Source organism: Mercenaria mercenaria, chromosome 11 (assembly GCF_021730395.1).
Source record: "Mercenaria mercenaria strain notata chromosome 11, MADL_Memer_1, whole genome shotgun sequence".
Taxonomy (NCBI): domain Eukaryota; kingdom Metazoa; phylum Mollusca; class Bivalvia; order Venerida; family Veneridae; genus Mercenaria; species Mercenaria mercenaria.
In genome coordinates, this window is record NC_069371.1 from 64,225,358 (window position 1) to 64,242,819 (window position 17,462).

The following is a 17,462-nucleotide window of genomic DNA, read 5'->3' on the forward strand; positions in this document are numbered from 1 at the left end:
GTGTGTCAGCCATATCAGCTACGGGTGGTGGGGTTTATAGGAATGGACTCCGTCCTTCCTTCCATAACACTTTGTGTCCGCGCTGTGTCACCTAAACACCTTGAAGGATTTTAGTGAAACTTGGGTCAAATGATCACCTCATCAAGATGAGGTGCAGAACTCATGTGTCAACCATGTCGGCTCAAGGTTAAGGTCACAACTCAAGGTCAAATCTGAATCTCCTAAACCCCTTGAAAGATTTTCATGAAACTTGGGTCAAATGATCACCTTATCAAGACAGTGTGCAGAATTTATGAGTCAACCATGTCGGCTCAAGGTCAAAGTTTTGAGCTCTGTATCTCCTAAACCCCCTAAAGGATTTTTATGAAACTGGTCAAATGATCACCTCATCAAGACGATGTGCGGAACTCATGAGTCAGCCATGTTGGCTCAAGGTCAAGGATCAAAGGTTTGAGCCTTCCCTTTTGTGTTGACTCTGTATCTCTTAAACACCTTCCAGTATATACAGATGTGTATTAATGTGAAATGAGCCGTGCCATGGGAAAACCAACATAGTGGCTTTGCGACCAGCATGGATCCAGACCACCCTGCGCATCCACGCAGTCTGGTCAGGATCCATATTGTTCGCTTTCAAAGCCTATTGCAATTAAAGAAACTGTTAGCAAACAGCAGGGATCCTGACCAGACTGCGCGGATGCGCAGGGTGGTCTGGATCCATGCTGGTCGCAAAGCCACTATGTTGGTTTTCCCATGGCATGGCTCAAATCAATAATATTTTTGGGGGACTGTTTTTCATGGATTTTGTTATTGGGACAGCCCACAAAATTAAATTCCATCAAATACCGTAAGTAAAACTCCCATTTATTTTTATGCTAAAAAGTTAAAATCCATGGATTTATATCCCTACAAAATGGCTGTTTTTGTCCAAACCTCATAGTTTCATTCCCATGAAATGAAATATTTCACATTATATGTCCATAGGTAAAGGCACTCTATTCATCCATTTTAAGAGAAAAAATGCAAATTGATTTAGTGATCGTTAATGATGTTAGAGTTTGTAGCCACTTAGGCTGGTCAGAGAAATCATGTCATGTATATTTTATAAAATTAGACATGGGTTCAATTATTAGCCAATGTTTATCTTATTTTTCAATGAGGTAGCGGCTGCTAGTTATTTCTATTCATGTTCATATTTCCTTTTCTTATCTATCAAAGTATCAGCACTCCACTGTTATTTTTCAGTTTACTTGTAAAGAGAACTGAGAGAAGTGTTGGTTACAAACCAGATTGTAAGTAAATACAGATACACATATTTAAATGTATAAATATTCGCAAAATGTTTCTAAGTCAGAGAAAAGTCAGGAGAGTTGCTTAAGAACTAGAGTTCACGGCTATTTTAGAAACTTTATTATAAAAGGCATTTACAGTTATTTTTTTCTGACCTTATGTGCAGTTCATAGGAGATAACTCCTGAAGTATTTAAATTATATGCAGTAAATTGTTGTGTCCCTGTTCTGCTTAAAACAAAATTGGAGCTAAGATGGCATTTTGTTGATGAAAAAAAAGGAAATGTCAAAAAAATCCTATTCAACCACTTTGCCAGTTACATGGTAATAGTGGAAGCAAACATGAGAATTTCAGAGGATGTAATGTTCCAGTTTTGATCTGCTACTATGTGAATCCAAAACCAGTATCAAAAAGGTCTGGAGTTGGCATTTTGAAGTTTGTTAAAGGGTTCACATTTTTTATGTAAGGTTAGACATAAAATGTGGATTATTTTCATAGAAAATTGTTAAAAAATAGCATCCCAGGTTTAAAATCTCAAAGCGCTGCATCGATAAAAAAATTTAAAAATATTACCTGTAATGTTAACTTATGAATTTTATCTCTGGTACAAGTTTGTTCAAAATTTCTGAGACTATTGAGTGTTCAACAATGAGAAGGTAATGTAAATCATTTCAAATTACGAATAAGCGCTTAGGATTAAACCGGTTTTCAACATGTAAAAAAAGCAACATTATACTTTTATGACTTGATAACCTATAGACCCTACATGTTTTCAGATGCAGGATTTGAGATTCCAGATTTGTTCGTTGTTGGGTACGCCTTGGATTATAATGAATATTTCAGGGATTTGAATGTAAGTTGACCTAGAAGTACTCATATATCTGTTTAGTTAAACTGTGTATGACATGTTTCCTACAATGGATAAAAGCATGTTATGCTGTGATGTAAAGTTAGACTGACAGAATCATATTATAAATCGCATCTGTTACTATGATTTTATGATCTAGTAATTGCTAAATCTTGGAAGAGAAGGGTTTGAAATTATACCTTGTACCATTAACCTTGTTGCTAATTGAAAGATTAGATGAGGCATAGTTTTATTAGTACTGGTTGAAAACCAGTTTTGTGGACTATGGGAATGCGCTTTTCCGTCCGTCCATCATTCCGTCCATCTGCAATTTGGTGTCTGGTCCATAACTCTGTCATCCATGAAGGGATTTTAATATTACTTAGCACAAATGTTCCCCATGATAAGACGACCTGTCTTGCACAAAACCTGGATCCCTAGCTTAAAGGTCAAGGTCACAATTGGAGGTCAAATGTCAACAGGGCTTTTTCTCATGATAAGATGACCTGTCTTGCGCAAACCTGGATTCCTAGCTTAAAGGTCAAGGTCACAATTGGAGGTCAAATGTCAACAGGGCTTTTTAGCTCGACTATTCGAAGAATAAGTAAAGCTATCCTACTCACCACGGCGTCGGCGTCACACCTTGGTTAAGTTTTTCGTACCAGTCCACATTTTGACAAAGTCTTTTGGGATAAAGCTTTGAAACTTTCAACACTTGTTTACCATCACCATGCCAGTTATAGGCAAGAGCACATAACTCCCTCAAGGATTTTGGCTGAATTATGGCCTCTTTTGACTTAGAAATCTTGGTTAAGTTTTTCGTACCAGTTCGTATTTTGACAGTCTTCTAAGATAAAGTTTTGAAACTTTCAACACTTGTTTACCATCACCATGGCCAATTATAGGCAAGAGCACATAACTCCATCAAGGATTTTGGCTGAATTATGGCCCCTTTCGACTTAGAAATCTTGGTTAATTTTTTGTACCAGTCCACATTTTGACAAAGTCTTTTGAGATAAAGCTTTGAAAATTTCAACACTTGTTTATCATCACCATGTCCAGTTATAGGCAAGAGCACATAACTCCATCAAAGATTTTGGCTGAATTATGGCCCTCTTTGACTTAGAAATCTGGGTTGAAATTTCGTACCAGTTCATATTTTGACAAAGTCTTTTGAGATAAAGCTTTGAAACTTTCAACACCTGTTTACCATCTGACAACATGGCCAGTTATTGGCATGAGTACATAACTCCATCAAAGATTTTGGCTGAATTATGGCCCCTTTTGACTTAGAAATCTTGGTTAAGTTTTCCATACCAGTTCATATTTTTTGTAAAGTGTTTGACATATGGCTTTGAAACTTTTATCACTTGTTTAGTATAATAGTCTCTATCTTTAGGAAAGAGTACATAACTCTGTCATCAATTTTGGCTGAATTATGGCCCTTTTTGGACTTTGAAATTGGTTTTGTTTTCATACATGTCCACGTTTTTTCAAAATTATTTGACATATGGCTTTTAAACTTTGAACACTTGTTTAACTTTATGATTTCCATCTGTAGGCAAGAGTACATAACTATTTTGACTGAATTATGGCCCTTTTTGGACTTTAAAATTGGTTCATACATTGCCATTTAGTGCAAGACTTATCGAAATCAAAGAAATTCAGGAACATTGTTAGTCTAATCTGTTTGTTATACCCCCACCAAACATGTTTGGAGGGGGGTATATAGGAGTCAGTTTTGTCGCATCACGTCGCGTCCCGTCCCGTCCCGAAATCTATTATCTCAGTTATTACTAAATGGATTTGATTCAAACTTAAAATAGAGGTTCCACCTTATCACCCACATCATGTGACACAAGGTGCATAACTCTGACACCAAGTTTTCATGAATTATGTCCCCTTTTACTTAGAATTTAAGGTTAATTTTGTTGTATTTTCACTATATCTCAGTTATTACTAAATGGATTTGATTCAAACTTAAAATAGTTGTTCCACCTCATCACCCACATTATGTGGCATAAGGTGCTTAACTCTGAAATCAATTTTTTATGAATTATGTCCCCTTTTTACTTTAAATTTAAGGTTGATTTTGATGTATTTTCACTATATCTCAGTTATTACAAAATGGATTTGATTCAAACTTAAAATAGATGTTCCACCTCATCACCCACATCATGTGACACAAGGTGCATAACTCTGACACCAATTTTTCTTGAATTATGTCCCCTTTTACTTAGAATTCAAGGTTAATTTTGATGTATTTTCACTATATCTCATTCTGATTGGCTTAGAGTCAAAGGGAAGTAACCTTTTTTTTAACTTTTGTACTGAGTTTCTTCCCCTTAAATTCCAGGAATTAGTGTATTTTTAGAAATCCTATTTTTAGATTTTCAATATTTTTGGTATTTTTCTAACTTTTTAGCTCACGTGACAAGGTGAGCTTTTGTGATCGCGCAGTGTCCGTCTTCAGTGCCTGCGTGCGTCCGTAAACTTTTGCTTGTGACCACTCTAGAGGTCACATTTTTCAAGGGATCTTTATGAAAGTCAGAGTGTTCATCTTGATGATATCTAGGTCCAGTTCGAAACTGGGTCACGTGCCTTCAAAAACTAGGTCAATAGGTCTAAAAATAGAAAAACCTTGTGACCTCTCTAGAGGCCATAAATTTCAAAAGATCTTCATGAAAATTGGTCAGAATGCTCACCTTGATGATATCTAGGTCAAATTCGAAAATGGGTCACGTGCCGTCATAAACTAGGTCAGTAGGTCAAATAATAGAAAAACCTTGTGACCTCTCTAAAGGCCACATTTTTCATGGGATCTGTATGAAAGTTGGTCTGAATGTTCATCTTGATGATATCTAGGTCAAGTTCGAAACTGGGTCACGTGTGGTCAAAAACTAGGTCAGAAGGTCTAAAAATAGAAAAACCTTGTGACTTCTCTAGAGGCCATATATTTCATGAGATCTTCATGAAAATTGGTCAGAATGTTCACCTTGATGATATCTAGGTCAAGTTCGAAAGTGGGTCACGTACGGTCAAAAACTAGGTCAGTAGGTCAGATAATAGAAGAACCTTTTGACCTCTCTGGAGGCCATATTTTTCATGGGATCTGTATGAAAGTTGGTCTGAATGTTCATCTGGATGATATCTAGGTCAATTTCGAAAGTGGGTCACGTGCCGTTATCTCAAAAACTAGGTCACTATGTCAAATAATAGAAAAAACGACGTCATACTCAAAACTGGGTCATGTGGGAAGAGGTGAGCGATTCAGGACCATCATGGTCCTCTTGTTTTATTATCAGTCCTATGTAAAAAGTAAATACATTTTTCTGTGGTAACATGGGTCGGTAAGACACCTTTTTGTATTCACTTTTAGTGTATCACTAATATTAGAAATTTTTTATATTTACCTCATCTCTCATCCAGGGCACATAATTATACTAGTTCTACTTATATGTGGAAGCCCAGGATGAAGTACTCCAAAGACGAGTAAACTTCTTTTTAAGTATTAAGCTTTTTTGACATTTTTATATTATTCTAAGTATTTTTAGCTCACCTGTCACAAAGTGGTGACAGGTGAGCTTTTGTGATCGCGCGGTGTTCTTCGTCCGTCCGTCCGTGCGTGCGTCCGTCCGTAAACTTTTGCTTGTGACCACTCTAGAGGTCACATTTTTCCAGGGATCTTTATGAAAGTTGGTCAGAATGTTCATCTTGATGATATCTAGATCAAGTTCGAAACTGGGTCACGTGCCTTCAAAAACTAGGTCAGTAGGTCTAAAAATAGAAAAACCTTGTGACCTCTCTAGAGGCCATATATTTCACAAGATCTTCATGAAAATTGGTCAGAATGTTCACCTTGATGATATCTAGGTCAAGTTCGAAACTGGGTCATGTGCCATCAAAACTAGGTCAGTAGGTCTAAAAATAGAAAAACCTTGTGACCTCTCTGGAGGCCATACTTGTGAATGGATCTCCATAAAAATTGGTCAGAATGTTCACCTTGATGATATCTAGGTCAATTTTGAAACTGGGTCACGTGCCTTAAAAAACTAGGTCATTAAGTCAAATAATAAAAAAAACCTTGTGACCTCTCTAGAGGCCATACTTTTCATGGGATCTGTATGAAAGTTTGTCTGAATGTTCATCTTGATGATATCTAGGTCAAGTTTGAAACTGGGTCAACTGCGGTCAAAAACTAGGTCAGTAGGTCTAAAATTATTAAAATCTTTTGACCTCTCTAGAGGCCATATTTTTCAATGGATCTTCATGAAAATTGATCTGAATGTTCAACTTGATGATATCTAGGTCAGTTTCGAAACTGGGTCACGTGCGGTCAAAAACTAGGCCAGTAGGTATAAAAATAGAAAAACCTTGTGACCTCTCTAGAGGCCATATTTTACATGAGATCTTCATGAAAATTAGTGAGAGTGTTCACCTTGATGATATCTAGGTAAAGTTCAAAACAGGGTCACGTACCTTCGAAAACTAGGTCAATTGGTCAAATAATAGAAAAATCCTTGTGACCTCTCTAGAGACTATATTTTTCGATGGATCTTCATGAAAATTGGTCAGAATTTTTATCTTGATAATATCTAGGTCAAATTCAAAGCTGGGTCACATGAGCTCAAAAACTAGGTCACTATGTCAAATAATAAAAAAAACGACGTCTTACCCAAAACTGGGTCATGTGGGAAGAGGTGAGCGATTCAGGACCATCATGGTCCTCTTGTTAAGATTACTTATGGTTGCCATTCTTCTGTGACAAGACCGTATGGTGGGGGTGTGAGTCACTCCTGTGACAGTTCTAGTTTCTTTTGTCTGAATATCTGAATATTTTGACCCCATTCTTTAATCACTTCTTCGAATAGTTGAGCGCGCTGTCATGAGACAGCTCTTGTTTCCTGTCTGGTCCGTACCTCATAATAAGTTGATGTGTCTTGCACAACTTTCAGACCCATAGCTCAAAGGTAAAGGTCACACTTGGCAGTCAAATGTTAACATGGCATGAACAGGGTCTGTTTCATGTCTGGTCCATAACTCTGTCATCCATGAAGGGATTTTACTATTACTTGGCACAAATGTTTCTTATGATGAGACGCCATGTCATGCGCGAAACTCGGACCCCTAGCTCAAAGGCCAAGGTCACAGTTGGAGGTCAAAGGTGAATAGGGTTTTTTTTCCTGTCCGGTCCAGAACCATGTCATTCATCAAGGGATTTTAATATTACATAAGATAAATGTTCCCCATGATGAGACGACTTGTCATGCGCAAAACCCAGAACCCTAGCTTAAAGGTGAAGGTCATACTTGGAGATCAAAGGTCTGTGGGACATTTTTCTGTACGGTGTATAACTTTGTCATGCGGAACAGGATTTGAATATTACTTGTCACAAATGTTCACCACTATGAGACGGAGTGTCATTCATTTAACTTGGCACAAATGTTCACCACCATGAGGCACCCTTGTTTTTAGAATTATGTCCCTTTGTTGTTACTATAATTATACCATTTTTATTACAGGCCATAGGGAAAAATCGAGACCAGTTTTCTGTTGTACAACATGCATGTTACATCCAATTTTTAATTGTATTTTTACCTATCTCTACCTGGTGGACTTACATAGATTTTTTTTTAAATATAAATAACTTATACGATACCTTTTTGATAATTATAACAACTATAGGTTTTTATATATACAAGTTCAAGTGTTTCGTTATAACATATTGTATATAGTACAATATTGTTTATACATTATTGACAGATATTAGTTCATTATGTTATACTGCAGTAGAGAAAATTAGGTGCCTTTCAGTAGGGGACTTTGTATTGCATGGCAATACTTCTTTCACTTGTTATTTATTGATACAGTTTGCTGCCATAAGTAAGGTTAATATTTGAAAGCATATATTTGTACAATATCTTTTTGTTTCAGCACATCTGTGTGATAAACGAGCATGGAAAGAAAAAATATGCGTCTAGTTAACACAGACTTCATCTATAAATAGAACAGACTGGATTATCAAAGCAACAGACATTTTTTTAAAAACGGCATGTATACATGTCTTGATATTAGTACTGTTCATAGAACTCACTCCGAATTTATTATGTATATATTGATAAAAATGTTAATTGAAATATTTTTTAGAGTATATGCTCTTTATATCTTTATGAGCAATGCTCACATGAGTTTTTTGATGATAGTTAATGTGACTTTTTGACACTTTTTAAGCTCGATTTTTAAAGAATATGTATAGCTATTGCACTCTCTAGTCAGCATCCATATCTGCGTCACCTTACCAATTGGTTAAGTATTTATATATCAGTAACCACTAAAGTCTTGTGTTCACGCGCGTGTGTTCACTGTGATGATACGTACTCATGGTACAAGCCCCATTATTCTGTTTTGAGTTTTTAAAAGTTATGTCCCTTTTTATGATTTTGCAACTTTTGTGGGTGTCATCTGTTAACTCATTTAACATCATACAAGGAGAAAATCTGCTTTTTCAAAATTGTTTCCTATTGTTGTGTCTGTGTTTTCATTATTTCAACTTCTGTTAGAGAAGGCTTTTGAATAGTCAAGCATTTCTGTTCTGTGACAGCTCTTGATTTAGAAAAGGTAGATGACTGGAGATTGTTCTGAAAATGCATATCAAGGACTGAAGGACCAAGGCAAAAATGTTATAAATTTTAATACAATTAAACTATTGTTTTTACAAATTAATGTTTGATTTCCATATTGTGGAAAAAACAACATTGTTTATAATTATGAAAAAATTAAGTCATTCTTAACATTAAAATTATGGTCAAAGTTTGGCATGTAAGCAGGTTACCCAAAATTTAGTTGGCCAAATGCTTTCAAACTGATCACAAGTCTTTGACATCATAAGTTGATCTCATAGGGCAGGTTTCATAACTCAGGCTTACGTTTTGCCAAAATCATGCCCCTTTTTAACACAGAATTTTTCTGAACGTTTTGCATGTACCAGTAAGCGTGTTTCTGAAAAAAGTACTTGACCAACTATTTTCAGACTCCACACACATCCTTTAAATCATAGGACAACATCACATGGCAGGTTTAATAAATCTGGCTTACAAATTGGCAAAGTGATATCCTTTTTTAACTTTGATTATTTTTTTAAAGTTCTGAATGTAAGCGTTTTTTTAGGAACGTCTTTGACATCATGAAGTGACTATTCTGGTACAGGTTTCATATCTCAGACTTACACCTTACAAAATTATACCTCTTTTTCAACTTTGAAAATTTTGGTAAAGCTGTTGTTTGTAAACTAGTATTTTGTGGAAGTGCTTCAAACAGTCGACTCCACTGTCATAAGACAGCTCTAGTTTATTTTTTATGCCCCCAAATGTGGGCATATTAAAATTGCACTGTCCGTCCGTCCGTGCCTGTGTCCGTGGGTTTGTGTAAATTCTTGTCCAGGCTGTAACTGTGCCATCCATAAAGGGATTTTACAATAACTTGGCATAAATGTTCACCATAATGAGACGACATGTCATGCATTAAACCCAGACCCCTTGCTTCAATGTCAAGGTCACAGAGGTCAAAGGTTGACATGGTCTGTTTCTTGTCTGGTCTATAGCTCTGTCATTGATGAAGGGATTTTAAAATTACTTGGCATAAATGTTCCCTACATTGAGATGACGTGTCATGTGCAAGGCCCAGACCCCTAGCTCCAAGGTCACACTTACAAGTCAAAGGTGTTTCATGTCTGGTCCATAACACTGCCATGTCAAAGGTGTTTCATGTCTGGTCCATAACACTGCCATGTCAAAGGTGTTTCATGTCTGGTCCATAACACTGCCATGTCAAAGGTGTTTCATGTCTGGTCCATAACACTGCCATGTCAAAAGTGTTTCATGTCTGGTCCATAACACTGCCATGTCAAAGGTGTTTCATGTCTGGTCCATAACACTGCCATTTATCAAGGGATTTGAAACTAATTTGACACAAATGTTAACCATATTGAGAAGGTTTGTCACACTTATGACGTCACGTCATAGTTAAGGTCACGAAGTGATGTGCGATTTTTTGCGCAGAAACTGTAACAGTCTTGGGTATGCTTCAGGGGCATTTGTCACCAATAGTGACAGCTCTTGTATTTAATTGTTACTTTATTTTCAAACTTAAACTTTATAATGCTCAAATTAAACTGGAAAAGTAGTTTGTACTTTGCAGGGTATATTTTGTATACAAGAGGTTCTGTATGACTGAATGAAAAAAAATGGGCATTGGTCATATTCTTCTTTCATCATGTATTTTTAACTTTATATCTGAAATATATTGTTTTTTTAAGTCTATGTACTCTTTTGTTCCGAGGCAGTCTGTTTGATACTTTCTGCCAAGCAGTACTTTTAAACAGAAGATGCTACTAGTTAAGATATTATTGGTATATGAAAAAAACGTTGGACTGGTATTTTGATGCAGAATTTCTAGTCAGTATTGAAACTAAAATTACAGTTTGTGTGTCTGGTTTTAAACCTGATTTAAGTTAACCCATAGCCTGCTGGTGGCAAGTGACCTTGCCTTTGCGACCAGTGCAGACCAAGATCAGCCTGCACATCCGTGCAGTCTGATCATGGTCTGCACTGTTCGCTATTCAGTCAGTAAATTTTTAGCGAACACGCCTTTTAACAGTTAATGGTTCTGTCCAAATTGAAACATGGACAAGTTCATTATAGAAATTTAGCAGGGTAAGGGTTAATGGTACAGGTAAAGTGACATTGTGCTGGTCACTTTTATATTCTCTGTTGATGCATTAACTGCTATTACAATTTAGAAGCTGAAAACAAAAGAAGTCCAGCTGCTTCTTTTCTTAAATGTACTTGCTGCTCTTACCCTATCACTCCTTGATATGCTTTCTTTAATTTATCAAAACTGTGCTAGATATTACTTGGACAGTGCTATAGTTCTGTGCAATAAATTCACAACTTGAAATTTCTTAAAAACATTTTGATGCCCTCCACCCCCACTGCCAAAGACCCGGGAGGCACATAGTGTTTGAACAGTCCATCAGTTTGTCTGTCCTATTTTCTAGTGTACTGAACTGCTACATGCGTTTCCATCCATTTGAAATGATACTTTGTATCCATCATCAACATGAAGTGGACATGTGCATATTTTCAGGATTTTCATGTCTGATTATTTTTCTAGAAAATAATGGTCCCACTGTAGACTTTATTTATTTTTCAGGGGGCATGTGTCATACAATGTTGACATCATTTTTATTCATCTGTATTTTTCTGTCTCATAATCAGATTGGAAACAGGGCTTTATTCATTATGTAGAGCTGTTCTTTATGCACAGCTTCTTTTGTAGAAACCCAATTAGAGAAAAAAGAACTGTAATTTAAAAAAAAGTCTGTAATATTTTTCTGAAGGGATGATAACGTCTGGAACCTTTTTTGCAGCTACATAATTGTGTTAAGCATAAGTGGTGTTTATTTCCTTTTCTGCTTGTTCATTTGTAATTTTTGATCCCTCTCTAAGGAAGATTATATTGTACTCTTTTGCTCATGTTGATCAGTTTGTTTTAGAACAGTTTGTTCATACTAAATAACTGTTGTGATTGGATGACTCCTAAAGGTCAAGGTCACTGAAAACAACTTCAGATCTGTAATTTGAGAATGCATGGGCCTGTTCTGAAGTTATTTAACTCTTGCCCTGCTACATTTCTATAATGAACTTGACTATCTTCCAATTTGGACAGTACCATTAACTGTTAAAAGGTGTGCTTACCAAAAAGGTACTGACTGAATAGCGAACAGTGCAGATAATGGATGTGCAGGCTGATCATGATCTGCAGAGGTCGCAAAGGCAGAATAAGTCGTGTCCAGCATGGTAAGGGTTGATGGAGGTCAAACTTCACAAGATGATGGCCTGTGTTTAATATATCAGCAGGTGAAAGGTCAAGGTCATAATTACTGTGAAGCTAAAAATAGTTACAAATCAATGACTGAAGATGTTTTTAAAGTACAGTCTGAATGGAATGATTGCATGTAATAAACAGATTAAAAGTCAAGGTCACATTGACTGAGACTGTAAAAGTTTTCATATTAACTGGAAAATGCTTGGATTGTACACAAGTATCAAACTCAATGATATCTGATCGTGGTCAGTAGATGGACCTTATTCTTTTGGGTGTCATTTGCGCAAGTCTAGATGGTTGGGATGGGAACTTCAGACCCAATACCCAGTAGGTCATCATAAGGGAATATATGTTTTACAAAGGGCTCAGGTTTTATGAATATTGGAAATCCTTTCTGTCTGTGGTCCATGTTTATTTTCAAACAAAACCAAAGAAGTATATGTATTAGATATTTTATTCATTTAGCCAGTAGAAGGTTAATAATTCATTATAATTATAGCCCATCTGTAATTTACTGTAATTTCTTGAAAGACATTCTCTATTGTTTAACATTTGAATAATTGATTATTTTAACTACATGTATATAGTTTTCTTCTGTATCCCAGTTGAACTATCATCATCAAGATTTGGTGCTTTTTGAAGTTTTTTTCTGGTACAACTTTGAAACTTAATGATGAAAAAGGAGATACAGTACCTGAAAATGCAACTTTATACTGAATTTCAATATAATATGAGCTAATTTGATTGTGGTTGTGACTTTTACAAGAGTTCAGTTGCTACATATCCATAATATTTAAAAGTGCTATTGCTGAGATTTTGTTTATCTTATTTTGAAGTTACTTCCTCTGGATATTTTTGTGCAAGTTTGTATTGTACATACCTCAAGAAGTATTTGACCTCAAGGCATGAAACTGTATAGGAATATAATTCAGCATGTGAAGTTTTTAACCTGAGAAAAGTTGCCACTTTGTTGAGCAAATGAAATTCCCTGACTTTTCCCTGACTAAACCATACTTTTCACTGACCAGTACCATCATATTTTTTCGGCCTCCTCCTCCCCTACTGTCGTCCAATCCACACTTTTATATTTATTCTGTTTCAGGCAAGGGTTGCAAAGCCTTTCAGTTCACAAAATTCCAAAGTTAACATAAAAACGAAATTGATTCAAACACATTTGAATTATGTTTATACAAAATTACACCAAAATGTGTTTGGAAATACTTACAACTGCCATAGCCATTGAACATATTAAACATTGACTCAGAATTTCATTTTCCCCCCGACTTTTCTAAAATTTAATTTTTCACTGACCATTATCAAGGTTTCCCTGACAATTACTGACCTTGAAAAAAAAAATCATTTTCCCCTGACTTTTCAGGGTAAGTGGCAACCCTGCTGAGGTTTTGTATTGGTCACCTGACAAGATATTTCAAAAAGTATTTGACCTTTGATTGACACTTGATAGGAATACAGCTCAGCATGTTAAATTGTTCAGCTAGAACATTATGTACGCCCCACCTAATCATAGTCTGAATAATGTTTCTTTTCATTTTCTTGTGTTTCTTGATAAAGCTCTGGTGTATCTGTATCCCTCACACAGGATTGTCAACCGATAATATAGGACTATAAAGTAACATAGAGGGAGCACAAGTGTCATAAAGACTCACATCTAGTCCCTGTGTACTAATATATCTTAGAAATTTTAGTGAGTTTTAGCATACCAAGGTGAGCTATTGTGACCGGTCATTGTCCGGCATCCCTCGTGTATCATCCATCAACATTTACCTTATTAACACTCTAGAGGCCACAGTTGTGACCAAATATTTATGAAACTTGGTCAGAATGTTTGTCTTGATGATCTCTAGGTAAAGTTTGAAACTGGGTTATGTGGGGGTCAAAAACTAGGTCACTTGACCAGATCAAAGGAAAATCTTGTTAACACTCTAGAGACCACAATTTAAGTTTGAAACTCATGAGAATCAGTCAGAATGTTTGGCTTGATGATCTCTAGCTGGGTTATGCGGGGTCAAAAACTAGGTCACCCAGTCAAATCAAAAGAAAAGCTTGTGCACACTCTAGAGGCCACAACTGTGACCCTATCTTTATGAAACTTGGTCAGAATATTTGTCTTGATGATCTCTATAGAGTTCAAGTTTGAACCTGGGTCATGTGGGGTCAAAAGCTTGGTCAGTAGGCCAGATCAACTCTGGTGAGCAATATAGAGCCATCATGGCCCTCTTGTTAGTGATGTAACATTAGAAGCTTTTAAAAGTTCTCAGGCAATTTGGGTCCAGTTATTGCTAATGGTATGTTACGCATAAGATAGGTATCAAAACATGTATTGTTGTATGTTACTTTTTTGTAATACATGTGTGAACTTTTATGAGAGAAGTACTTTACTGCAGATTGTTCTCAGAAAGTACCTTAAAGCAGGCTGTCAACATAATTCTGATTTCTCCTGCACTTTTAAGTTCACTTGTTGTCAGTCCATAAACAATTGCTTTAAAGAAGTAATCAACTGAAATCACCTAGCTATTTTTGATAAATTTTCACTTAACGATCTTTTAGATAGTTCTCTACCAAAATATAATAGCCTAACTGAACCAAGTGGTATAAATAGTTACCATGGCTACAGAAAAAAGCTCTAAAAATGTTCTTTTCTGATTTTCAAAATAACATTACAGAAATTTTAGTAAACTTATCTGTTCTTTTTTAAAACAGGCTGTTTTCTGTGTCAAAATTCTTTTGTATTTTTCAAAATACCACCCTACATGTGAGAAAAATATCTAAAAGTATATTTCTGCTTGTATTTTGAGGGAGTGGCAGTTGGCAGTTTTTTACCGTAAATAAGGTGTTCTAAACTTCCGTAAATCTAGAAATACCAGGAAAATGTGCCAAAAATATTAAACTGGTTTACAAAACATTCCACATGTGTATGCATATATTCTTATAATGTACTATATATTAGTGTGTGTTGTATATTTTGTGTTTTTCATTTTTGTAGAAGTGATCACCATTTTTATTGGGCATTTAAAGCAAGCAATGAAAGCCAGATTGTTGAACCATGTACACTTTGTCTCGACATGCACAAGGAATAATCTGTCTTCATGAATAATTTTGTAACTTTCACTTTATACAAGGAATAATTTGTGTTCTTGAATAATTTTGTAACTTACACTTTAAACAAGGAATAATTTGTGTTCATGAATAACTTTGTAACTTACACTTTATACAAGGAATAATTTGTCTTCATGAATAATTTTGTAACTTACACTTTATACAAGGAATAATCTGTCTTCATGAATAATTTTGTTATTTACACTTTATACAAGGAAAAATTTGTCATACATGAATAATTTTGTAACTTACAGGTAGTCATACATACTGTGAAATCATTGATATTCGAGGGGGACTAAATTTTTATGGATTTCTTGGTTTCATAAATACATGAAACTTAACCCCAATGAAAACATATAAATTTCTATTTCACACGTACGTCTTCAAACACTTCAATTTGCGAATTTATTGTCCCAGCTTAATATATGGTCATTTTGGCCAAAATCACGAAATTTCTTTCCCTCTAAATTAAATGATTTCATAATGACTAGATCTGGTAGAAAAAACGTTATATATCTAAGGCGACAAATGCCATGCAATACATTTATATCATATTACACAGGCTTCTGTGACATACAGGATCATTTTTGTAGTATCAATATTATAGTCAGAAAATGCTTTTATATTTGGTGAGACATTGTTAGCCCGGGCATCAGGCCAGACTTGGGCACCATGGCCCAACTTGAGTAATTCATGTGATCCCAGGCCATCTTCCTTCAAGTTACATTTTATTTTGTTTTGATTGCTCAAAATACTGGATATCTCGAGCATTTGGGACTTCGAGTCATTGATGTTTTATGATATGATGAGATATGCTGTTTCAGTTCAGGTTACAGAAAATAAAATACAAATGTAAAGTGCAATGTTTGACACCTGATTAGGAGCTGAACAGCCTGGGTATGAAAGAAAACATTCAGTTTAGGGCAGTTTTGGGTTTAAAGGATAGTTTTTTTAAGTACCGGTAGAGGGAAATTAGTCCAGACCATGTTTGGAGAGGGGGCTGGTTTTCAGAGATTCTATTAAGTCTGAAACTTAAGAAACAAGAGGACCATGATGGTCCTGAATCGCTCACCTATCCCCACATGACCCAGTGTTGAACTGAGTATGACGTCATTATTTCTATTATTTGACATAGTGACCTAGTTTTTGAGCACATGTGACCTAGATATCATCAAGATAAAAAATTCTGACCAATTTTCATGAAGATCCATTGAAAAATATGGCCTCTAGAGAGGTCACAAGGTTTTTCTATTATTTGACCTAATGGCCTAGTTTTTGAAGGCACGTGACCCACTTTTAAACTTGACCTAGATATCATCAAGGTGAACATTCTCACCAATTTTCATGAAGATCTCGTGAAAAATATGGCCTCTAGAGAGGTCACAAGGTTTTTCTATTTTTCGACCTACTGACCTAGTTTTTGACCGCACGTGACCCAGTTTCGCACTTGACCTAGATATCATCAAGGTGAACATTCTGACCAATTTTCATGAAGATCCATTGAGAAATATGGCCTCTAGAGAGGTCACAAGGTTTTTCTATTTTTAGATCTACTGACCTAGTTTTTGACCCCACATGACCCAGTTTCGAACTTGACCTAGATATCATCAAGGTGAACATTCTGACCAATATTCATGAAGACCTCATGAAAAATATGGCCTCTAGAGAGGTCACAAGGTTTTTCTATTTTTAGATCTACTGACCTAGTTTTTAACCCCACGTGACCCAGTTTCGAACTTGACCTAGATATCATCAAGGTGAACATTCTGACCAATTTTCATGAAGATCCATTGAGAAATATGGCCTCTAGAGAGGTCACAAGGTTTTTCTATTTTTAGACCTAATGACCTAGTTTTTGACCCTACGTGACCCAGTTTCGAACTTGACCTAGATATCATCAAGGTTAACATTCTGACCAATACTCATGAAGATCTCATGAAAAATATGGCCTCTAGAGAGGTCACAAGGTTTTTCTATTTTTAGACCTACTGACCTAGTTTTTGAACCCACGTGACCCAGTTTCGAACTTGACCTAGATATCATCAAGGTGAACATTCTGACCAATTTTCATGAAGATCTTATGAAATATATGGCCTCTAGAGAGGTCACAAGGTTTTTCTATTTTTAGACCTACTGACCTAGTTTTTGACGGCACGTGACCCGGTTTCGAACTTGACCTAGATATCATCAAGATGAACATTCTGACCAACTTTCATAAAGATCCCATGAAAAATGTGACCTCTAGAGTGGTCACAAGCAAAAGTTTACGGACGCACGGACGCACGGACGGACGACGGACGACGGACACCGCGCGATCACAAAAGCT

The 17,462-nt window shown here is 36.0% G+C and overlaps 1 protein-coding gene across 1 annotated transcript in view; it reads left to right on the plus strand.

The window, feature by feature from the left end:
* LOC123531366 (hypoxanthine-guanine phosphoribosyltransferase-like) overlaps positions 1-16,006 on the plus strand; it is a 40,683-nt gene extending 24,677 nt beyond the window's left edge. The window contains exons 6-8 of the mRNA XM_045312230.2: positions 1,243-1,289; positions 2,064-2,140; positions 8,069-16,006. Coding sequence (XP_045168165.2) covers positions 1,243-1,289; positions 2,064-2,140; positions 8,069-8,119 — 175 coding nt within the window. The 3' untranslated portion in view covers positions 8,120-16,006. The remainder of the gene's footprint in view (positions 1-1,242; positions 1,290-2,063; positions 2,141-8,068) is intronic.
* Positions 16,007-17,462: the final 1,456 nt, after the last annotated feature.